This window comes from Phalacrocorax aristotelis, chromosome 2 (genome assembly GCF_949628215.1).
Source record: "Phalacrocorax aristotelis chromosome 2, bGulAri2.1, whole genome shotgun sequence".
In the NCBI taxonomy this organism is placed as follows: domain Eukaryota; kingdom Metazoa; phylum Chordata; class Aves; order Suliformes; family Phalacrocoracidae; genus Phalacrocorax; species Phalacrocorax aristotelis.
The window spans coordinates 128,020,544-128,046,613 of record NC_134277.1 but is presented as its reverse complement, the minus strand read 5'-3'; the positions used below and the strand labels follow the sequence as shown (position 1 = coordinate 128,046,613).

The window sequence follows — 26,070 nt, the reverse complement described above, 5'->3', positions numbered from 1 at the left end:
TGTGCTTTAAGTTGGAACTGTAGAACAAGAAAAAACGTTTACTTCCAGAAAATGTTGCTCCTTAAAATTAAAATAGCAAAAAGGCCCCTGAAGGACTATTGCAAAATTTCAACAGTAGACAATTCCACTTCACAGTGTCAGTTGTGTTGATATGAGGATATTGAGATGATTTCTTCTTTCTTATGCTATTTTAAAATTAAATTCAGAATCCAAGTATCAGCTTGAAATCTTTAATTTTTGTTTTCATGGACCATATATCTATTGCTTTTTGTGATGTAATTCATGGCTCAGTCTTGCAGCAGTAAATGAATTTCCTACCTTCACACACGCGCACGCGCACACACACGCGCGCACACACACACACTCTCTTATGTATATTGTAAAATATTGGATGTTTTCCAAATATTACATTTAAAATCATAGAATCATTTAGGTTGGAAAAGACCTTTAAGATAAGTTAATGGTTGGACTTGATGATCTAACACTGCCAAGTTGAGCACTGAACCATGTCTGTAAGTGCCATGTCTACGTGTCTTTTAAATACTCCCAGGGATGGTAACTTAACCTCTTCCCTGGGCAGCCTGGTCCAATGCTTGACAACCCTTTCCATGAAGACATTTTTCCTAATATCCAATTTAAACCTCCCCTGACTCGACTCGAGGCCATTTCCTCTCGTTTTATCGCTTGTTACTTGGGAGGAGATACCAACACCCACCTTGCTACAACCTCCTTTCAGGTAGTTGTAGAGAGAAATAAGGTCTCCCCTCAGCTTCCTCTTCTCCAGACTAAACAACCACAGTTCCTCAGACATTCCTCATAAGACCTGTGCTCTGGACCCTTCACCAGCTTCATTGCCCTTCTCTGGACATGCTCCAGCACCTCAATGGCTTTCCTGTAGTGAGGGGCCCAAAACTGAAGAGAGTATTCAAGGTGAGGTCTCACCAGTGCCAAGGGCAAAGGGACAATCACTCCTTTAATTGCAGGTGGACTTTCAAATAAGATGGTGGAATTGAACCTAGTTGTCCACTCTCCTTGTATAGTATTGTGACACAAAGAGAGTCGTTGCTGTTTTCAGACATTGTTAGAATCAAAAATAACTTGTTTTACTCTAAAATAGTATGTACTTCTGATCCTTTAAAAAGATTTTTAGATTTTGGGTTTTTTTTTTACCTTCAGCTGTTTTCAAAACTAGTGCAGCATACTTTTTAAAGCATAAGATTACTCTTCAAGGGTATGTTAGCTCTATCCTGGTATATCGTGTGAAAATAGATAATAATAGCAGCACTGGAAGGAGTGATTATTTTCTTTTCCCTCTCGCAGGAAAAAAGTGAGAGAATCAATCGAAACCTATTAAGTTATTAAACACACAAGTAACTGTTAGATGTAGTACTATGTATGTGATTCTTTAGGAATTAGAGAACGTGTTTTGTGATGAACACAAAATCTGCAGCAGTGTGCCAACATACTCAAGAATCTTTAGTAATTTGTATAATTATGTGGGAACCACTTAGAAGGCAGAAGAATCATTGTTTATCAGTTTTTGTAAAAAGCTTATTGTGTCAGCACATAAAGTAGAATTCAAATAACAACTCTGGGAAACAAAACAGGGGACACAAGTAAACTACTGACCAGAAATACAAAATTTATTACTAATAGATTCTTCTTTTTTTCCTACTATAAGTATGTTTACCTGCCTTTTTTGGATGTGAAAATTTCACTTTGAAGGCAACACTATTATCACATTTTCCTCTTAGAGTGTGAAATTCATATTTACCAGGGATTGATGGGATTTCTTTTTTTTGATGGAGGATTCTGAATTGAGGTTTTTTGTTGTCAGAAGTCTTTTGTTCTTTGTTCATGTGATTTCATTTCATCAGGTATTCAAAATCAGTATTTCCTGTTATTTCAGCAATAATTAATATTAAGTTCTTTGTACTAGAGACAGTCATGAACTCTATTCTGAATGAAGAACACCTGCATTCTTTACATATATGAAAGATGTATCTATTTATGTAATCAACATCACTTCAGGTAGTGTAAGAGATATTAACAAATGTCACTATAGAGTCCTTATTCTTAGATACTACAAATTAAGGAAACTTCGTTTGAAGCATGGTGGCTCCAGTTTGTATCAAGTTAGGAGCAGTTGTTTGATTTTTATCTGAAACATAGGAACTTGTTTTGGAAAGAAAACAGAAGACAGTTCAGAGGATGAATTTAGCAGTGACGATCACATCGCCAGTGAAAAGATTGGGTGTGGGATTTGAATATGCTGGAGTGTAAGTCAAAAGTATTTTGCTGACTTCAGGGCACATTACAACAAAAAATACAAATAGGCAACTGCATCTTTAAGAACCGTTTTCCATTTCTTTAAGTTCACTTCTAAAATTATTACCAATATTGCTTCCCAGCACTAGGCTCTTCTACCTACAGTTACGGTCTGTATTTTTGTAAACTAATGCATTTGAGTGGTATGGTAGGGCAGCTTGAAATATTACAGATGTAGGATTTTGGGGTAATCTTGTTTTACACTGGCGTGTAAATTGCAGTGGTTGTGATAGAGTGGTACTCGTTGGAGACACATTTTAAGGGAGATAAATTACAGTTTTTTGGGATACTTTTACTCTCTGTATTTGGATTTTGATCCGTCTTGTATATGTCCAGTTTTAAAATATCTAAGGGTTGTTTCCCCTCCCCTCCCCCTTTCATCTTGTATCCTTGGTATTTTTATAACTCTGCATTTATTTTACCAACTACTGAAATCCCTTATGTGTAGAGAAGTTTCTACTTTACAATTTTGACCCTTCCTCATTCCCTGGCTCCTCTTTTCCAATTGTATGTGTCCTGGACTTTAAAAACCAAAAACCAAACACACAAGAACAACCAAAAAAAAAACCAAACAAAAAACCCCACCCTAACAAAATTGTTTTATTGTACTTGTGACGTGGCCTAGATTTCCTTTGCAAGGTAAATGAAGTGCCATACGCTGAGAAAAAATTTACAGCTTAAATAAATATTTAAAAGTTTACATTTCCCACCTTATACAGCAACTTTGTGTATATTCATTATAATATCTCCTAGATATGATCACTTTCTTAAGTTAACTAATCTGATACAAAGTTGCACTTTTTAGCATTTAAGATTTTTTTTTTTGTTTTTGTTTTAGAGTAAGTTGTGTTTTGGTTGGTCCTTTAATATAGATTTCCCCTTATTTTTTCAGATACTTAAAGCTTCAAAAGAAAAGTCCCTACATCAGGAGGATCAGCCCCAACCATACGCTACAAAAGGGGAGCAGATGGTTGTAATAGATCTTACGATGTAATTACCAAGCAGTTCAGGGTTTGGGGAACGAACACTAAGATATTGTAAATGGGTTGTAGCCAACTGTCGTTTTAGTAAGCTTTTTTTAACACTTGGATGTTTAATTTACATTCCTGTCTGATTTTTTTTTTTTTTTTAATTTTTTTGGTCAAGTTTAGTGAATTCATTATTTTTCTTCTGTGTTTGTGAGAGTTGCAACTTTGAGCTGCATTTCGTCTGTGCTGTTCAAACAATTGTTAATATTCTATTTATAAAGTAGCAGCAAGTACATTTTTTCAGACTTTAATATATATCTTTTGTTGTGGATTCATACAGTATGTACAGAGCAGTTTGGTCAAATGAAACATATTATGAATTTTTGAATGTTTTATAACTGCTGATATAGCATACAGCCTAACTGCATTTTACTGAAAACACTAATCAGGCACACACTATGCTGTGAAGTTTGACTTCTATCTCTTTGCACTGATGTTATGTCAACAGTTACACTACATGAATTTCAGGTGATTTTAAAAATAGCCTAATAAGATATGGGAAGTGTATGTTTAATTCATACTGGTAAAAGGGTAGATTACTAAATGACTTTTTTCAGAAACTCTTTGTGTGTGAATTAGAACTTTTTATTTATGCACATTTGATTATTTTTTTTTAAGGGAAAATGTCTAGAAACTATATAATTGCCTGGGAGGGAGTCAGTGTAGATTGCAACAAAACTGAGTTGTGGAATCAGGTTGAGTTCAGTAAAATTCTTCTAGTTTGGCTACCAGTATAATTATCTCAAAGCTAGATTTACTAAGCTTTATTTTCAGCGAATTATTAGAGTAAAATTTGTTCAAATACATGACTTATAAATTTTATTAAAAAAAAAAAAAAAGCTTTGGAAATGCAACCTTAAGAAAAATAGGGTATCGAAATTTAAGACCTACAGTCATCAATGCTCTTGTAAATGGTACGTGTGAAATTTAGGCTTCGAGTGGTTTAGAATTTTAATATAACAGGTGTACTTTTTACCTGTTCTGTGCTGCTGTTCCACAATTACGAAGACATATTTTATTCTTTGGCATTTTGCATGTGTTCCTTTTTGGCTCAGGAATAATTGCTGTGATTTTAGGAGATTGCCAAGCCTGATATGGGAGCTTAGAAGAAATAAAATAAGAAAAATTTTTAGGAAGAAAAATCGATTTGGTAATCCTAACAGTGGTTGCCTTTTGGATAACAGGGAGATTTTAAATTTCTGTAACACTGTTTTGAAGTCAGGTTTTTAGTCACTTGCATTTATAGTGAAACGGGCATCATATATGCTTGCCTTTTTTTGCTTTGGGATTTCAGTAAGACTCCATGTACGTGAGTGTTACATCTGATCAACAAACACAGAAGATGTCCCAAAGTGATTTCTTTAGACTTTTCAGGAAAGCAATAATATTCTTAGACTGTGATGTGGTTTGGGATGGGATATTCTAGTAAAATTACCTGTGATTATAAATTGCAGAGCAATAATTTTTACAAAGCCATATTTTGTGAGGAAGCTTGGGAATAATTTTAGAATGGTGTATGGAGGACTTTTTACATAACAGTGGCAGCCTATTTGTAGGATTATGGGACTGTGACAGTGTATTATGCTGTGATCAAATTTTAAGTATTTTGTAACTGGGTATGTGATTTTACGTGCTTCATGTTTACAAAAATAAGCCAAGCTGAGCAAGGTCAAGAGGACTATTAAAAAAAAAAATGTATATTTAATCTGTTTTAATGTTCGGCTGCAATAAAACACAGAAGAATATCTTTGTCTTTCTAGTGTCATTATTTTTTCCAAAATGTGGTAGATATTAACTATGGGGATAAATATTTGCCTCAGCCACTGATTAATAATATTTTTTTTCAAAGTAATAATTCCAAATGTTTAAAAATATATTTGAAAGTATTATTTACAAGGAGGAAGAAATATAGCAAGTAGAAGTAATTTTTATTTCTGGGTGGTAGTACGTGAAGGAAATGGACATTACTCTGAGGTCTGTGTCTTTTATAATTGTGTTGTTTCTTCTTTTGGAGTATTAGCTATTCTGCAGCCAATTTGGCCTGAATTTTGCCCATGATACATGATTGCTATTTTTACCTTAAAATGGATGAGATATCACTCTTTACCAAAGGCAAATGCGTGTGGGAACTATGATATCTACATTTCATAGAGAAATATTCTAGGTTACGGTCCATAGTTAAAATCGGAAGTCTCACAAGGGTGTTGTGCCTGTGCAGCTCTCTGAAAACAAGAATCTTCCTTGACCTTTTCAGTTTTCAAACACCTCCACATTTTTATGATGAAATATTGCTGAATAAACAACTATAGTTTAAGAAAAAGTCAGAAGATTACATCTTCCTTTATGTTTTCACATTGCAACATTGGTTCTTGCTGTATCTCAGTGAATCTAGGAAATCTTGGATTCAGTTGTTTTTGGAAAACAGGCAGAAACACCAATAAGGAAAGCAAAACTTAAATAGGAGTAGGAAACTAAAGTTTTATTTTAATATTGAAAATTTACTACAGTTTTAAGTGACTTTTTCACATTCTCAGTAATTGAAAACGTATCATATTATGACACTATTCTTTAAGAAGTAAAGAAAATGGATAAGATTAGATGCTGGAAAGATACTGAAAAATGCCACGTTTTTACTGATTATCATTGTGCAATTTTACGTGTTTCAAAAATTACATATATTTAACTAACAAATTGTACATTTATTTTGTTGATGGTTCATGTAAAATCTACAAGGTACGAAATACCTTGTAGTTATGACTTGGATCACTGTCACATACACTCACAAATATCTAGACATATTATAATATGAAAAATAAATGTATTCTTTATAGTAGGAACCTTCTTGGGAATACCTGGTGCAAACGTTACACGGTGATAGCAGACCTAGCCTATAGAGATTGGTTAAAAGTTTAATCTATTATTTTGATCTAGATTTGTTTTGCTGGAAGCGGAGAAATAGAGTGAAGGATGAGAATGGTTTGAAAAGCTAAGAAAAAACTTTTGTTTGAGCTATAATTGGTTAGGTTGATGATAAAATAGTCTCAAGATTTACTATCATATCCCTGTCTTTGAGACAGCACATTTTTAAACCTTTGTCAAAAATGGCATAATTAAAACCATTTACGCCATCAAAGTAAGCTAGTTATGACTGTGGGGGGAACAAAGATATATCCGTTAAATATGACACTGAAGTGAATTCTTAGTTAAGTGTGGTGAGAGCCGAGAGAAATGAGATCTTCAGAGCTAACAAGGTCAAGTTGTGATTAATTTCAAAAGCAACAACCTAGAAGGAGAAGTTGGAGTATCTAAAGATTATTGGAGAGGCTTTGTTGAAGTCAATGGCAGCTAATTTTAGCAGACTATGGGTTGAAAAAAGTCTGAGAGGGAATTTGGAGGATTGATCCTAGTACATAAATGGGTATAGAGAACTGTAGGCTATATGTTGCATGAGCCTCAGTAATAGAGAGATGTGAAGCTGGACAAGAAATGGGAGACAGGAGCAGGCTTTAGAGTAATGGGCTCATACCTTGTTCTTCCTGTGATAGAAAAGAGGTTGCAGAAATAACATGGATGTCCAAGGTGGGTGGGTGGGAGTCACGAAGTGACCTGGAGGGAATTAGAGAGGTCAGGTGAGAATATCAGTGTTGCTGATAATGGAAAAGATACAAGGAAAACAGGTAGCTAAGTAGCATGCTATATTGTGGTTTATTTTCCTGTAATGAATTTTGTGTGGTTTGTTGATAAAAATAACAGAAATATGAGTATCTAAATGATTTTGTGTCTCATCTGGAGCTGCATTATTGGTCTTCTTAAAATAGAGTATTTCTGATGACATACAGATATATGACAAAAGAAAACAAAACCAAAAAAAGCGCCAGTATTTGAGAAAGTACCAAACAACGCTTTCATTAATATACTCTTACAGTAATAATACTGCTTTTCCAAGTTATCCCACAGTATGTAACTGACTCTACAGCTCTTTTTGTCATTTCTTTCAATTTAATTGGCAATCTGGATTTTATGATGTAATTGAAGAGGTGAATTACTTTCAATGTGACCATATTTATTTAATTTACTGTATCATAATCAAGTTAATAATCATTCTGCCTTGTGAATATAAAAATCAGAGTCATACTGTCTGCATGTTCAGTAGTAGCAGTTGTCAGCCTGCAGTAAAGGGAGGAATTAGAATGTGAAATAGTTTGTCATGTGTGCACATAACCCAATTTCTCCATGAAAAAAGAAATGTTTTCCAGCATTTTTACGTGGTGTGTTTTATTCATAACATAATGCTTTTGAGCAGTTGGTTTAAAAAAAATGCGAAGATTGAGTATTCTGTCAAGATGTCTCTAATTGACTTAGAAATTAAAGAAAATGGTTTATATATATATATAAGAATACATCAAAATTAAAGAGTGTATGTTAGAGAGCTGAAAAGCCAAGTGACCTCTCTTTCTAGTATTCTCTAAGTTTATTGGGAGGAAATACTGGAAGCTTATTGGGATTAAACTGGAAACAGAATGATAATGTTAAAATTATGAGGTAGGATGCTTTAAATGGTACAGAGTAGGGCAGGTTCAAAAACCATTTAGAGAGGAGAAAAAGAGGAGAGGACAAGCCTTTCTCTGTATGTATCACCTTCACATTATATACATACATGTTTTGGTACACTATGAAGTCTGTCTTTTGCTACAGACTGTCTTGTGCTTATTTAACAGTCACCTTTGCATTCAGATGTTTACAAAGTGCCTGGGTTAAATTATTTTAAAAGTTGAAGTAAGACAAAAGCTTCCAAGTACCCAAGTCACTTCTGAAAATGAGGCCTAGGTTCCCAATTGATTTTCATTTTATTTTTTTTTAACATTTTAATCAACTATATATATTAAGCTAGTGTTCCCGAGTGTGTTTAATTAGTGAACAATTTTTTTTTCTTGCAAAAGAGCTAGCATTGTAAGTATGTATCACTACAATCTACCAAATATCTAAAGGGGAAAGCTTATGAAATATTTTGTGATGGAAGCAATTATGTAATATTTGAACCATCTGCAGAGAAAGACCTTTTATGTAACTATAGTCCAGGCAGCAATCTATGGTTACTTTAAAAAATAAAAAGTAAACAAAAGAAGTCCTGTTTGCCCAATTATATTTTTAGTATAATCTGTAACTTTATTTTATCTCTGTCTTATCGTAAACTGGTAACATAAATTTATTTCATTGAAATTATATTTTTAATATTTTAGGGAAAAGTGAAAAAGAAACTGAAAAAGACAAAACAGGGAAAGGTAAGTCTGAAAGTAACATTCAGTTCTTCTGAAATTCAAAAGCGTGCTTTCTGGGAGGGTTGATTTAAATCAGATTAAATAGTATTGAAGTTTAGCTCCGGTATATCTTATGTAGATAAACTGGAGCTGAATAAACATCCAGAGTGCACTTGCTTTTGGAAGTAAACACACAGTCGTTTCCAAAGCTGACAATAATGTATCCCCCTCTGACATGGTCTCAGGCTGTTGTTAAAAACTTCTGCTGTTTCAGGAATAAAATGTTCGGTGCTGTACTCCTACTTTAGGACTCTGGAAGTCGCAGCTTCACCAGGCTCCTCGGGTGTTTGCGGGTGAGAGGCAACCTGGGCTGCCCAGCCTGAAAAGCTGGGCTCAGCACTGCCTGCTGCGCTAAGCCCGGGGAGACAGGTGGCACTAAAATCAGTCCTTGTCAACTCCATGTTCACCCAGTAGAGGTTCCTGTCTGGCTTAGGCGGGTTTGGTGGAAAAGGAGCGGTGCCAAGAGCACTGTGAATCTGTTCTCCCTATGCTGACATTGGTGCTGACCCCTGTGCGTTCCCTGTCACTGCATGAGGCTTGCGTGAAGTTGGGACCAAGATTTGTGTCTGACCCTAGCTACATCATTACAGCTGGCAGTACACAAAAGCCTCGGGGTCTGTTCCTGCATCTTTTTCGCTTATGTATGGCCTGCAGAGTAGTGCCTGCCCTAAGTAGCTCCAACACTACCTACAGGTGGAGGAAAAGGGATTCAGTGACTCTGCTGGGGTCTGCTGTGCCTCTTTCATTCTCTGTTTCCATTTTTCTGTGTGGCTGATACTTTGTATTTGAGTACTTAGCAGTGCTACTTTTATGATCGTTTGGTATGGTTTTTGGTTTTGTATACTTGTATTTTAAATGTAAGTTCCTAGGACTGGCAAACTTGAAACATTTTAAGTATTAAATATGTCAAATGTAGGCATTATATTTAAAAAGTAAATATACCACTAGCCAGTCTACTTGGACAGCAAGGCAATTATATCCATATTTCCATTTATGGAAGGATAGATTTGGCAGGAAATACCTTACACACTTGACAGTAGAAGAAAAACCACCATTATGTGCTAGTTTTATTGACCTGTTAGAACAGTAGAATAAAATGACATACAGTAGCCATCCAGTATGGGTAAAAAGCATTCAGAGGTAAAAGTACTAGCTTGTTTAAGAAAATGAAAATGTCCATATTTACTATTGTGCAATGTTATTAACCAGAACTGTAAGACAACTTTATGACTTTAAAGTATGACAAGGTGGGAGCCACTTTCCTTTTGCACCCAAAGTGCTGCGGTTTTGCTTCTTCTTAAACACCGAGCAACTAAACAAATGCTTCTGTTGAGTCCGGCTATTGAGGATTACAAGACTTCTGTAAACTGGAAGAGGGGCTGGTTTTTGTTTTCCAAGTTGAATTGATAAAATTCTGAATCCTACAGGGAAGAACAACCCTGCCTTTTTAACGAAATTTGTTTATAGCTGAACTGCTTGTGTGGTTTTCATACAAGTTGAATTCTGTTGAACTGTTTAAGTTTTCATAGTTTGAACTGTTTAAGTTTTCACTTCCAATAAAAGTTTCTAGCTGTAGATATCCCAGTCATAAGAAAGCAGTTTAAAGTACTATTGGATTGGTTTGTTTTAAATTACCCTAATAAGATGCAGCAATAAATTGATGATAGATGTGGTAAAAAAAAAATACTGTACTGTGGCTGTCTGATATTTGAAGAAAACTCAGAAGTCTAAGGAGTTGGGAATTTGCAAATTCATGTCTGGCTTGGGTTTAGGGATTGCTTATCATTCTGTCAGTGCAGAGAGATGTATATGCAAGTCTGCATTTGTTTTTTTGATATTTGAACGTACAAGCTCCAAAAGGCCTTATGTGCAGAAACTATTTACAGCTTTGAGTGGATGTTACAACACTAACATTTTTCACTGCTGCAGTCTTCATAGTACTTTGTTAGCAAAATGCCTTAACAATTCTGTGAATTTCAGTTTTTAATATTTCATTAAATTTATTGTCTCACTGAAACTTTTTCTGTATTAACAGAAACTCCTCTAAAGAAACAAAAACTAAACTCATTTGTAGTGTACTATTACTTTGTTTTCTCTGTTATATTTAATTGAGAAGGATTTTCTGCCTTTTCCGTATGAATGTGATCAGATTTTATACTTAAACAAGTATTTTAAATGGGGTGGATGTTGCAGGATAATCTGAGAAATAACTCTTTAAAATGCTTCACAGTTAGTACAGTCCAGGGCATACACCCACAACCATAAGGTGCCTTTCCATATGAGGTGGTTTTAGTTGGTTTTGATCACATAGGCTAACAAAATTTCAATTTAAGTAAGGAGCTTCATTTTTCTTCTTGGCTTATAGTGGCATATATTAAATATCCATTCTTCACCAAGATCAATGAATATAGAAACTGGAACAATCATTTTCTTCAGTGAACGTGTTTCTTTCATACACTGAACATCAGCAGAGGTAATTACAATAAAAATTTTCACTTTTCAAAACGCGTAAAACATGAAAGTGAAAATGAATACCATTTGGTTGGAGCACTCAGTTGTGTTGTGTCAGGAACAGAGGTGTACATAAGCCAGGCTTAGGACAATGTCATTCCACAAGTGGCCCTGCAAGTGTCATTCTGATACCAGGGTCAACATTTACCTCCATTTACTCTGGGTATTTGCCTTTGAACAGGATATGTAGGATTCCACTGTGGTACCAGTAGAGATCTAACCTGTATAACCGGTGGAGGCTAAAGTGCTGTTCTGGCTAAACGTGGGGTTTTGCTGTAGGGTGAGATGAGTTGTCCCCTAAACTCCATTGAGAACCTTAACCGTGGCTCCACTGGCTGTAGAAGGAGCACACGCGCTTAGCTCAGCTCCAGCATTGTCACCTCAAGTTAGGTGAGCTGAATTCTACCTTTGCAAGCTCTTTTTAAGGGTATACATACTTCCTGTTGATTTGCTTAACCATTTAATTGTAGCCTGCATCAGCTGTGAGCTGTGGGCAGAATGACCAATATTGTACTTCATAGAAGTACATAGTTTTCAAAGACCAAAACTGCTACATAACATCATGCTGAACTAAATCTATAGGACATTAGAGTATTAGTGAGTATTTTGTACAGAAAGTCAATGAAGAAATGTATTTCTCATCTTGTCAAAAGGTTGCTTGATTCTAGCCTTTGAATGAAGCCAAAAGATTTCATGATGAAAGGGAGAGGTGAATGATGGAAATACATGCCAAAAATAAAATCATTCTGCAATTCTTTTTTATGATCGACATCTAACCAACCAACATTAATTTCAGACAGAAAACCCTATAGAATACTTTTTACTGCAAGGGAAATTGTTCTGGAATAACTACAGCTAAAGATTTATTACAGTCATTAGATTCCACAGCTTTATTAGTCCCTAAAATGCCTCAGTTTTCATTGTCTGATTGCTTCCCGGATAAGTTGATTATAGAGGTTTTGCCTGTTCTACCAGTACAGTTTAGAAAGATCTTTTAATTATTGTAGTGCTACTGGCTTTAAATTGTCTAGATGCAGTTACTTGTTTTTGTACCTTCTAAGCTATCATTTATAGAAGTCCTTAGGACAAGTGGATCACTTTACGCTATCTGTATCTCACCTACTGAGCTTCCCAAACAACACGACAGTGGCAGGAGTTTTTCATCACCATCAAATTCTCATTCAAGCGCCCACTGAGAGGCAGCACAATTTCAAAAACTAATTTGGGTAATGACGTGGGCCTAGCATGAGGAATGAGGACAATTACTTGAGCAAATTTTGAATTCCAGGTAAAAGTAGTTGGCCCACTAATATACATGTATGTTCTTCAGCCCATAACTGAAACTGTGAAACTTCACTGGGAAGGTCAGAGTATTTGAGGGAGGGGCAGTGGGAATTAGTAAAACAGAAGGTCACAAAACTCATTGGAAAACCTCTGCAGACCGTGTTTGTTGGTCTCTACCCATCCACAAGTTGCCAAGAACATTATTACTGGATTTGTATCACAGCAGGGATAGGAGAGTGTTTAGAAAACAAAGCCTATGGCTCCCCTGGAAACTGCTTCCTTAGATTTTGACAGTTTGAGGTGGAGAACTGGCAGGAGGAGCCTTTGCTGCAAGTGTCTATGAGACTGTGTCACATGATGTTTTCATTTAAGATTAGGTTTAAGGGTTGCACCCCTCACTTGTCTATTTTTGTCAGCATGGGAGAGAAATAAGGACACATCATTATATAGTTATAACCTCTACAGTTACATATTTAAAGCTTTTATTTAAAAACTTTATTTAAAACTTACCTGCTAGCGGTAAGCACAACATACAGTCAGTGCTGCAGGATTGTTCCAGTGTAGTTTGCAATCCAAAAACTGGGGACCATGTGTCCTCAAGGTGGCTGTAGAGACCGTGGTTTGTCTTGAATCCTTATGCCTTATGAGGTGATTAACTAAAAGCCAGAGTCTTAGCTGCTTTCTGTTTTGCATGCCAGTAGTAGCAGATGCAAGACAGAGGAAGCCACTGGGAATGCTCCCTTGGCATTATAAAGACAATATGAATAAATAAATAAATAAAAATCTAATGGCAAGAACTAAATCCCACTTATAAGGGGGTTTGTTAGATAGGAAGCAGTGTCTTTCTATCCTTATGTTCTCTCCCCACACCTTCAGAGATATTGTGACATTATTGTCTTGCCATTTCTGAGGAACTAGAAATTTCATTAGAAGACATGTTTAACAAGATACTCATGCTAATAGTGTAATACGGAGTCTCCTAATCACAGCGGAGGCTACTGCCCTTTTGCATTGACTACAAATCCTGCAGGATTAGTTTCAAAACATGAAAGCAAGACAGTTTAGCCTATGTGGAAGGCAGTCTTCCTCCCAGACCTCCAAGTTAGGCCAACCAGTATGTCAGTCATCAGTTTCAATGCACAGGATGGGTCCAAGGTGCCAGCTCCAGTGCAGCAGGAAAGCCTGCCCTCCCAGTCCCCCACTCTTCCTAGGCTCTGAGCATAAGAAAGGGAACAGAGGGCTTAGGAAAGGGAATAGTTAGTACTGAGAACGAAACATGGAGTGAGGAGAAAAGGGCAGCCAGGACAGGTGTAAAACTGCCTGAGCTAGTCCCAGTTGAGATTTCTTCCTGGCCACAGTTGCACATCAGCTAACAAACTCACTTTTTATGGTGTCCTCCTTCCTGACATGTCTGTCGTGTCAGAATAAAATCATGGAATTGTAGACTACCTGCTCCCAACTTTTTACAAGGTACAGGAGTGAGAGATGATTTATGTTAGGTGTACAAAAGTGTATTCTGGTTTTAGAGAAACACTAATTGTTCTGGGGTTTTTAATAGCAGTGTGATATTATCTCCCACTTACTTGGCTCAGGAAGAAAACTGTACATGCATGCTTCGATCAGAGGCTCAGAGTATGTCAGCAAGGACAGAACCATACATGCTATATGTTGTGCTAAAGGTACCCCATCCTTCGAATTATCTTTTCAGGAAGCAGATAGCTGAAGCCTTTAAAGTGTCAACAATATCAGAGATCCACTTAAAAGTAACTTCCTATCTGTTAAAATGCCAAGTGCACACTGTCTTTAGGATAAGAAACATGTATTTATCATGAAAGATAATTATGATAGTATTCAGTATTTTTGTCCAGTTATGGCTAATAAAATATTGACTGTTTTGAGGCATCATGCTGATGTCTAATCAGTCGGGTCAGGAGACTTCACTCCTTTAGGAGGCCGAGTTTTCCCTTAGCCTGGCTGATTGTTTTGAATTTCAGATGAAAATACGAAATGGACAGCTGACTTCCCACCCGCACCCCACCCCCCACCCCGCCTTTGTGGAGACTAGAGAGGATTCATTTGCTCCATTATAGAACTATTATTACTAGTTATTTCTGATATAATATTTTTACCAGTTTGGTCTGTATTGCTTTGGACTTATGGACAGGTGTAATCAATTGTTTGCCATGTACTAGTCATCACTCTGAGGTTTTTTGATACCTTTTTTTCCTTGTTACTTCATGTAATTGGTTTGGGTGCACTTACCACATTAACGTAATTGGCTTAGCTGGCATTTTACACCAATTCCAAGCCTTGTGTTCTGCTCGGTCATACAAGACCATACAGACATTTCATCATTTGAGGATGTTTGTCTAGAAAATCTAGAAAAGCTCCATTCCTTGATTGTTATTTCTTTAGATAACTTTTAATCCAAAAAGTTGTAAAGTATCAAGAAATCATATTTGCATCATAATTTTGTGAATAAAATCAACATAGAAATTGCAAAATTATCTGCCTGATGCTGTTTGTCTGAACAGTTACTTAAGAGAAAAAGATCTGCTTCAAATGAAGATTTACAGAACTTGATTTTGTTAATGTTATTAGCCTTTTATTTTTTACAGGAAAAGCTAATAATACCATCTGTAACTGAGATTGCATTCTGTCACAAGGCACTGGTTTTAATCACTTATAGCTTTTCTGAAATTATACCAATGATGGTAGGTGATGAAAATTTGCATTGGGAAATCTCATTTTGGAAATGCCTTTCTAAAAATTTATTTTGGAAGGTTTCAAGGAGAAGATTCAGTAGCTTCAAAAAATTTACTTTGCAATTATTTCTTTTATTTTTCCTAGTGTCTAAAAGAAAAAAAAACCCAAACCTTTTATTGCAACATTAACATATGTTTTTTCTTCCACAAGAGCATGGAGTATTAACAGCTAAAAAATATTAGTTCACACATGCATGTGCTGGCTGATAGTCATCAGTGAAGAAATGTTTTGAGTTTGGCCACTGAATCTTGTTATCCATCCCCTGCCCACGGCCTGTTTGCTGCAGTATCTTTCTTGACTTGTCTCAGAGCAGAAGGTATGTGCTGGTCTAGATCTTTAGAGCTGAGCAGGATTTCCTCTGATGCTATTCCTTCGCAGCTCTGAAAATTTCTGTGAGATCAGGTCATGGACGAAAGGAATGAACTGTTTCCTGAGTCTTTCAGCGTTCACACTACTGGCTTCCAAACAGCCTGCGGGAGTAAGAGTTGTCATCTAACAGTAACGTCAATGAGTGAGGAGAACAGTCTGGATGGGACTCGGTTCCAGGCATGTGCGTGTGGCTGCGTGTGCCAGTGTGGCGTCCAAACGGCGTTATATCCAGTGGTCACTTATAGGCAGTGGAGCCTTCAGCTAGCCACCTAGTAGGTGTTCACTTTGTGCTGAACTCACTTTTTAGGCTCCATTGACCGTAATGACTAGATTTCTAAAGATTATAGCAGGGTTTAGGTGTCTGCATAGAGAAACCTAAAATGAGTAGCCATAATTTTAAGCTGCCACTGCCCTGATGACGTTCTCAAGTGATGACTAAATGAATGAACTTTTAGCTAGAGGGCAAAGAGCTATGCCATTAGGTACCACTGCTGAGCCAAGTAGTTGTATTACTTTGCGCTCAGGCTGTGATAATTTGCAGGTAGTTAACACAGTGCTGCATCATATATAGAAAGAGGTGTAGTGTTTCTTGCAAAGGGATACTTATGTTCTGTTAGCATCATTTGGTATGGGGCACATGTAATTTATGTGACAGAAGAGAGATTTGGCAGTTGCATTCATATTTCCTTGGGTCACTCTCATGGCTGCTCGTAGCCTTAATCATTTCCTGAAGTATGCAGCAGAGATGGAGAGCTGCAGTAGGGCAGATGGTCAGTAACAGGGGTTTGGGGTGATGGAGGTTAGGGGAAAAGACCCTTGAAGAAGGCCATGAGCAACAAGTGTGTGGAAGAAGACAGGTATCTAAGAACAAGTTGGGGATAAATAGGAAGAGCTGGACCAAGGAACAGATAGTGAACAAGTATAGAAATGAAAGGGAAAAACATGGTAGGGCATCAAGGTTGAGAAGGGGAAGAGGTTAGAGAAGAGGATGACAGGAGAAGGAAAGAGGAAGGAGATGATCAGAAACTTAATGGTTGAATAGAATCTGTAGAATATTAAAGCATGATTGTTAGACAAATTGGATAACCTGCAACAGATCCATTTATTTTTGAACTTCAATATTCTGTTGCTGGCATAAGGCTGGGAGGAATCGCGGTGAGAGTGATGACTGGCACAGCGAGCTTCTGGGGGAATTTAATTAACAAATGAAAGAATGGAAGGTCCCTGTGTAATTATAATCTTGGCACTAAAGGACATTGACATATAACAGTATATTACAGAAATTGTAGAAAATAAGACTAGGTGGGACCCTGAAGCTTACTTTGTCTGTTGTGTTGACCCAAAGGCCTTATGAACTGTGTGCATCATTCCTGGCAGATGCTTATACAACTTGTCCTTACAAATTTCCAGTGATTAGAAGTCCACAACTATCCTCAGCAGTCCGTTCCACAGTGCTTGCTCAGAGATACTAGTTCCAGGTGTTCAAGCCAAATTCTCTGTTGCAATGATTTTAAGCCTTTTATACCTTGTCCTGGCTATGATGATCAAGTCAAGTTTACTGCACATTTAATACATTATCACTTCCAAAATATTTTCCTTCTTGTGTTGTTTTGTTTTTCGAGTTTTTTTTTTTCTTCTGTGTTGTAATCAAAAGGGAGATACAAGATTGCTTATCATCACTGTTGGTCTAGAACTAGCATGGATTTTCTTATAAGAGACTTCTTCCTAGCTTGCTGCTTTGACAATGAAACTGTTTTCTCTGAGGGAGTCTTGAGCAATCCTGTGACAGCAGTCCTAGATAGAAAGCCTATCCTTATATCCGAGGCTGTTATCGAAAATCCTCAGTATTATTCTTGCCAGACCGTAGTATGACATATAAAAGAACTACTACCATTTTAATGCTCAACCAGATTTGGACTACAAATCACCCTAGCAGTTGTGTGATTGTGCATTACTTCAGCTACATGGTGAAATCTGTAAGTCACTGAAGAAAAATTGCATGGTTTTTCCCTCTGAAAACAGATAAATTAACTTCTTGGTAACATTGAATTTAATATATTGGGTCACATCTGCTAAAAGATTATTACACTAGAAGGAGGCAATGGATAATTTATTAAAATACCCCTGCAGGGAGATAGCAGGCTATCTGGTTAATATAGAGGAATGGTTGATGGTTACACTGAAAGCTCCCTGGTGAATCCTTTAACACAGGAGTAGAATGGGAGATGAAAATGATTGCTCGTTATATAATGTTTACTGTGTTATATTGGTGCCCAGCAGCTGAATAATATTTATCTTAATAGCTCTTTTCCAGCTTTTCATATTGACCTCCTGCTGGTCTAGAGCTGATATACAATTGTACTGAAAATAGGAAGATAATACTGTTTTGTAATGGAGGGTGGCAAAAATGTTCTTCCAATACATCACCAAAGCCAGATATGAGGGGAAAGATGTAATATCTCTGTGCCACAGATATCTTAAGATTTTCATTCACTCTGTCTTCTGAGCTGTTTCTATCTCACCTCCTTGTAAGCTCAAAGGAACTATGGGAAGAGTGTCCCACAGGCAGTAAGAGTGTCGTGGTGGGAAAGCTTCTTTCCATTGCCTCAGAGGAACCTTGCTGTTGCCATGGTTAACCAAGTTTGAGAAGGACCAAATGAATACACCTTTCCATGAATACTGAAAGCTAGAAAGCTGGCGAATAGCTGTCCTCTCTTACTGAATACACAGTTTCTGTGTAACTGGCTAGTCTTAGATAAAGATTTTTATTCATGCCATAAGAACAGAGAATTGACATTTTAGTTGTTGTTTACATAATTTCTTGTATGTACATCCTCCTACTTAGAGAACAGGTACAAACTGAGTGTTTGGTGGTGATGTCCAGCTGGAAGCTCCTCAGATCATGTACCTAGAGGAACTGACATGCCTCAGTTTTCCTGCTAACAACGAATGACAGTTTTGCACAGCAGCTGTGAGCTCAACCAACCCTAAAAGTCCTCAGGGACACTTGCTTGTATTGGATCCTTGGGCTGATGTTTCCAGGTTCATCCACACCTACTTTTGAGCAAGCCAGGCTTTAGAAATGGCAATGGTTTCTTGAAACACTGAGCTGGCATATTTTCAGAAAAGAAAATACGAAAACCACAAAACCCAACAAACCTTTTGCACGGTATGGATTGTTCTTTTCAGGCCCAGTGATGTTACTTCAGTAACTTCTGCCCATACCTGTTAGTCACTTTGGACTCAAGGTCTTGGGGTGGAGGAATCCTTGCTCTTATGATGAGAGCTGGTTCTGTGAGTTCTGCTGGATTCAAAGGGTATGAACACTTGGAACAGAGCCAACGCTGTGCTCCCTATTCATTATCATCAATAACTGAATGAAAATGTAGTAAAGACATCACTTTCCTATGAAATGGTTAATATTAAAGTAAGACAGCAAGATTGGGGTTTGCCATGGACTGAAATACATTTCTGCTGTGTCTTCTATGGGGAATGAACAAAAGACATAAAAACCATCTATATTATTATATTTAAAAAAAAAAGCAAAGCATCTCTTTGGTCAGTTCAGTTACATGATAACTACATTGCTTAAGTGCATTATTGTGTGCTGGAATATAAGTGCTTGGTTTAAAGTCATAGGGTACAATGAAACCCTGAAACCCTGGAGCAAAGCCAATATATTCAAGTATGCTATTTGGTGGTTTATCTTGAAAAAGGAGTAAACTCCTGTATGTCAGACAGGGTTTTCTTCCTTCTTACCAGGTAATACCTACAGTCACTTCTATTATAAGAAGGGTCAACAGGGATAGAATAATCCTAATGCACTGCTTCTTTAATACCTTTCCTTTATAGATCTTAAGACATTTTTATATTTAAAGCTTCATATGACCTTTGTGAATAAGTAAATTGAATTTAAGATAGCTTCAATCCTGCTAAATTTCTATTCCCCCTTACCCCTGAGAGGCAATAGCATCTATTTAATTGTGCTATCAATGCTGCAGAATAGTTTATAAAGGTAACATAAGGAAAACTCTTTCCATGCAGAGTTGTCTGAGTTCAGTGGTGAACAAGACAGTCTTACACAGAAAGAATCAAAGGTGGTCAAGTTTGGCTTTTTGGTTTTTCGTTGTGTTTTTTTGGTTGGTGGTTGTTTTTTTTTTAATCTTGTACAGAATTAGCTCAGACTCATGAGTTCATCTAATGCTGGGATGGGGTTAGGGTTGGTTAGCATTAAGTAAGGTGTTGGTCTTTCTCTGAGGTTTAACATAGACAATGTGATTTTTGTCTGCCTAAAGCTCTGTTTAGCATTGGAGTCTCAAAAAGAAAGTATCATTTAATGAATGATGAGCACAGCTTCCAGTGGCATGTGATGGCTCTTATACCTGAACAGTGCACCTGAGGACTTGGGAAGCAGAATAAAACATGGCTAGTTACAACACCTTGCAGCAGTTACCCAAATACTTGCTACAGCATTGCAGCATTCTTGTGATGCTCAGCTGTATGGTGTTTGCGTTTAGCTTCATGCATACCAGTTACAGGATTCCCTGTTTAAACTTCTATGAAGAAAATAATAATTTTACTTCTTTTCATGCTATGAATGACTTATTGTCTGTAGAGGGGAAAAAACAGTAATGTGTAATTTAAGCAAAAATTTGTGCTAATTACAGGTATCTATAACTGTAGTTACTTGTGTCAGCCAATATATATTTCCCTTACTCATGTCAGAAAAGGCTGAGTTGTTTTTTTCTTAAGTGCAAAAGCAAAGTTTAGCTATAGCAAATGTGGAGAAAAGCAGTTATCTTCTGTCATATCCTTCAGTAGAGTATTTGCATTTTTTTTACCATCTACTATACTTAATGCAACCAAATAGATGTTGTTTAAGAGTGAACTCTTATGAAGTAAATAGCTATTTAAATTGACACAATTTACTTAAGTTTGCTCCAAGCACAATTTACGTTACACAATTTACTTCAAGACTGGTTTGCTACATACTGCTGCTGCTGTCCTACTGTGTGGTAGCTTGCTAAGCTGTGGAAACGTGATCGCTTCAAGAGGTCTTGATCAGACATTTCAGCGCTGAACCTGTTTTCAGCAGGAAGTTGGACTACAGGACTTTTTGAGGCCCTCCTACCCTGAGTAGCCATGATTTCTATCAACTCTCTTACTTATTTTAGACAAACCAGTAGACGCATATTGGCACAACTTTAAAAACTTTTAATGTGTTCTGGTAATTATATTTTTCATAATACCATATAAATGTGGAAAAATAACAGTTCTTTCTGTTCTTCCATGTCAATTGAACCATTTAGAAAAAAAATCCTTGACTATATTAGATGAAAAAAGCTTTATCAAAAACTCAACCTCAAAGTTACTCAGTTTGAGTGACCGAAGATTGCTTTTTTTGTACAGGAGTTTGTGATTAGAATAAGTAAGAAATCAGTTTCTTTTCAGAGTATTTTGCAACTGCCTTATTTGAAAATCATACACTTCACCAGCACAGTACTAGTCTGTAGTTAAAGGTTACTCAAAAAAATTACTGTGAAATGGGAAAGAAGTAATGAACTGTGTGTTTTTAAATCTCTTCCAGCTAAAAAGAAGAAGAAGCCAAAGCTCTTAAACAAGTTTGATAAGACCATTAAAGCTGAACTAGATGCTGCAGAAAAATTACGTAAAAAAGTAAGTTTTCACTGTTTCCCTCAGGAGAGTAAATAGTGGACCAAAATTAATACAATAAAAATTAACTTGAAAAATTACATTTAGATTACTTTCCATGAAATTATAATTTTAAAATTAAATATTCAGAGCATATTTGTCCTTCAACTTACTCTTTTCTGTTGGATAGTTTCTCTTAAATTTTTTTAAGTCATGAGTGAATTCATGTGTGTTTGCTCACCTTTAACCTTGAAAATATTTAGCCTAACTGTTGAATTCCTATCATCAAAAAACTGCTTCAATTAATCACATGGAACAGGGTTAGATCTGTCCTGTCACTGTTGCCTGTTTGAGTACTGAAGTCAACTATTATCAGGGCACTTAGATAATATAAGTGTGTTAATATAGGTCTCTCAGTAAGTGTTCAAATGCTTCGTTAGGATTACGTACAAATCTTTGTAGTAGGTGTTATTTCTGCTAGAATTCTGTGTGTGTCCCATGAGTGTCTGCTCCCGTACAGCTGCTTACGGCATGAAGCAGATGTCCCCCCTTCTCACCAGTGGCAGCAAGACCTTAACATCAGTTAATCAGTTTTGGTAGTTCTGAATTTAATACCTTGACTGTGAAAAACAAACAAAAAACCCCAACAATAAACAAAAACTCTTCAGTCATCTCCTCTGATAACTTCTGATTTTATTCTTTTATTTGAATGTTTCAGAAAACAAGACCTTTGCAGAGGTGTCCTATTTCCAGATGTATGAGTAGATAGTGAAGCAAGACTATGTGATTGTTAGAAATGAAAGACCTCAAGTCTTTCGGTTGTAAATCTTGTAAAAACTCTGGTATGCCTCACAGTCCTAGTGCATGGAGAACAGCTGCATGTCTTTGTTTTACCCTGGATTTGAGATGACTGAGCACTGAGATACACTATTCCCAGTACAGTATGATTAAAAACCACGTTAGACACTGTGGGACTATTCTTGATTTTCAGAAGACTGTCTGTCTTCTCTGTAATGTGAATATGGTGAGTAATAAAAACAAACTCAGAATTCCTGTAGGCCTGTGATGGGGCTGAAGGGCTACTATATAGAGACCACTAACCTCAGGCTGCCTCTGTTGCTGCTCTTCGCTAGGAACCTTGTTTACATGTTACAATACCAAAATAAAAAGCATTTTAATGCTTCTTGTTACTTAAACAATTGGTTGATCAGAGGAGGGCATACCAGAAACTTTTGATGAGCCTATGAGGTCAGTTGGCTGACTCTTTTCCTGCTTGTATCTCATGGTGAGTTGCAGACAATCGTGCTTGTCTTGTAGGAAGCAGGATAAAGTTAGTAACAAATGAGATGTATGTGATTGTTGAAGATAGCAAGACAGTTGTGTATAACAATCCCTCATATTTATAAAGCTGTAAGAGTTGGAAGTGGCAGCAAGATCTGATGCCAAATTTTGCAGAGCAGTGCTCAGCTGCTATTTAACAGTGTGGCTGGTTCCTCTCATCTTCCATCTTTACTTGCTAGTCAGCATCAATCATGAGAATATGGTAGTTACATTCAGACTTTGTATGGGACGGGGAAGAGACACAGAGCACGTGTGAGGTGTCCTGAGGGATGTCGTTATTCAAAACATTTGGAGGAAACGGGCATACACTATGGATGAGTCTAGTATTTCCCCTAGAAGAATCATAGTTACACTACTGCTGGTTATGTGAGGTATGCAGAGAGGAAATTTCTAGATATGTATAGAACTTGCTTTCTATTCTTGGTTACATTCAGGTTGGATTTTGTTATTAGCAATAGAATCTTTTATGTTTTGATATAGACAGGTTATTATCATCTCACCATTTTTTCCAGTCAGCAAAGGGAAAGGGAGTAAAATAAAAACAAAGCTATTCATTTTAACCATGGAATGTGGATAATATTGTTTCATAAATAATGGTAATGAATTTCTCTTAAATAAGTAGGTAATCCCAACAAAGATACAAGTGAAAATGGTTGATTTAGTGTGCTTTTTTTGGTTTTGTTTGTTTGTTTTTTAATTGGGGAAACTAATATGTTACTGGGTCATGTACCCTTCAGCATTTTTATTAGACAGAATTGCTCATAAATAACTCTACATTTCAGGGAAAAGTTGAAGAAGCTCTAAGGGCCTTTGAAGCATTAGTGAGTCAATATCCACAGAGTCCTCGAGCAAGATACGGGAAAGCACAGGTACTATAAAAAAAAAAAAAAGGCAAAAAAAACCCCAACAATAAATGTTAAAAAAGATAAAATAAACCTTTTTTAACAAGAGTTATAAGCCCCAGTCAGGCTTCATTTGTAATTTTATGGATGTTTCCTAAGGAAAAATAGAATTATGTGGTCTGTCATATTGTATCTGTTTCAGTCCTCTGTCCTTCCCCAGTTACTTTGGGAGCTTTTGTCTAACTTCAGTCCAGTGGGAAGTATTGTAAATAACACAAGAATAAAATACATCCTGTAGATGTCATGAAAACTGTCAGGTGAATGGTAAGAGAGAAATCCCAGCTAATGTCCTAGTGCAGGAACAACAGGCAGAACTTAATTGTTATGTACTGTTTGCTGCAGCTGGTAAATCAGCACATCAGTCAGCTCTGGGCTAAATGCTGCTTTTTGCTTAGATGGAATAAGGAAGGGGATTTGGAGCTTTTCTAGAGAGACTGTTAAAGGATAACCCAAGTTTGCAGGCAAGGAGGCTTAATTAGCCTTTTCCTGTGGAGTGAGCCCTGTTTCAGCTGTTCTCATGTAAAAAAAGAGAAAGCATTGGAAAATAAGCTCTGCATTCAGAAAGCTTTTGAGCTGTGTTGGGATGTCTCAGAAGAGAATAATCCTTGTATTTTCATAAATAGTAGGATAATCCCACTGCACGAGGTGTAATAAAAGACTGCTTGAAGTCCTGTTAATCAAGATGAGCAAAGTGAAACCCTCACGTTAGAAGGGAATTGTGCTCTTAGACAATTAATGAGGCACTTGAATTGGAGTCACAACCAGTTTCACTTCATTAATAACAGTCATGCTAAAACCAAAGCCATGATTATCCAAAAAACTATCACACAAGCACTTGACACATGGCAGACCAAATACTTTAGCAGTCTTTCTGAGGGACAGTCTGCTGAACTATTTGTCGTCTTATGGTAGGAGACCACTTCAATTCAGATATGTGATGGACTTAACTCTGTTAACTTACACTTTCAATATTTACCTTTTTTTAATGAACCGACTCATTGCGTCTAAGAGAATATGCTTCCTGCCTCCTCACTAGCTCACTGCTTTTAGGGAGGAGGGCAGATCATTGCAGCCAAGCTGTGAAGCTTATTCTCATTCAGAATTTCCCCCAGTGCGACACAACTTTGTACCATTACAACAATTTGTAGTCACAGCCTACTACTTTAGCAATGTTTTAAAGGTCCTACAGACCAAGATTTGAAGTCTGCAGAAGATTTCATAATTAGAAGTGTTAGTTAGTGGAAGAATGCATTAAACACATGAAAATGCATACATTTATATAAACAAATCAAAGTAATGCTTGAAAAATTTAGCGTTTGAGATATAGTCGTCTTTTTTTTCAGCTATGGAAACAAATCATGAATGTGCCGTACCACAGGTGAAACCAGTAGTAGCTGGCTTCACTGAAGCTGTAATTTCACAGTAGACATCTTGTGTATCCTGTGGTCAGCTTCTGAACTCGATGAATGAATTTAAGTTCTAAAGAGTTGTAGGGTAGATATTTTTTCAACATATGCAAGAGCAAAGCCAATTCCTAATTATTTTTCCAAGAGCAAGTGTAAATAAATTTGTTTCAAAATATGTGAAAGCAATGTATGTTGGTGTGTTTTGGTCTGTTTATTACTGCTAGTGTGAGGTTTAGTCTACAAATAATAGGCAACAATTTACATTTCTGCTGTATTATTAAACAGATTGCTTCATTTCTTTTTGAAAGCAGAAATCATGACTTCTACAAATATTAACCAAAGATACGTGGTAATGCATTTTTTAGGTTCAGATTTTCTTGTAGTTATGCTTTCAAACAGATTGCAGGAAACAAGAATTAACAGTAATTCTGATCTGCCTTATCATAAAGCACAAATAAGATTTCCCTTGTTATGCCAAAATTATAGAGATTGAAGATAATTCTAAAATTATTCCCATAGTCTAACAATTGCACAGTTTGCATTTTAAGATAACAAAGTTATTTTTAAGACTAATGAATTATTATGTGTTCTAATAATGGTTTTGTGATTCTTTCTAGTCTGAAGATGACTTAGCTGAGAAAATGAGAAGTAATGAGATGCTGCAAAAAGCCATCAATACCTACGATGAGGTGGTTAGTCTGCCAAATGTCCCTTCAGATCTGATAAAACTGAGCTTGAAACGAGAAGCAGACAGGCAGCAGTTTCTTGGTAAGACTTGACGATAGTGCAAAAATTATGGAAGTTGTGTGAGCAAGACTTTCAGAAGATCCAGATTTAGTCTAGAGAAGAGGAGGCCGAGGGGAGACCTTATCGCTCTCTACAACTACCTGAAAGGAGGTTGTAGCGAGGCGGGGATTGGTCTCCTCTCCCTAGTAACCAGTGATAGGACAAGAGGAAATGGCCTGGAGCTGCACCAGGGGAAGGTTAGGTTGGATATTAGGAAAAACTTCTTCACCGAAAGGGTTGTCAGGCATTGGACCAGGCTGCCCAAGGAGGTGGTTGAGTCTCTATCCCAGGAGGTATTTAAAAGAAGGGTGGACGTGGTGCTTGATGATATGGTTGAGTGGTGGACTTGGCAGTGATAGGTTAGCGGTTGGACTTGATG

The 26,070-nt window shown here is 36.8% G+C and overlaps 1 protein-coding gene across 6 annotated transcripts in view; it reads left to right on the top strand.

Moving 5' to 3' along the window:
* ASPH (aspartate beta-hydroxylase) overlaps positions 1-26,070 on the top strand; it is a 118,019-nt gene that overhangs the window by 57,095 nt on the left and 34,854 nt on the right. For all 6 annotated transcript variants that reach the window (XM_075085104.1, XM_075085103.1, XM_075085101.1 and 3 more), the window contains 4 exons: positions 8,597-8,638; positions 21,192-21,280; positions 23,380-23,466; positions 25,523-25,673. In XM_075085104.1, the coding sequence (XP_074941205.1) occupies positions 8,597-8,638; positions 21,192-21,280; positions 23,380-23,466; positions 25,523-25,673 (369 nt within the window). The remainder of the gene's footprint in view (positions 1-8,596; positions 8,639-21,191; positions 21,281-23,379; positions 23,467-25,522; positions 25,674-26,070) is intronic.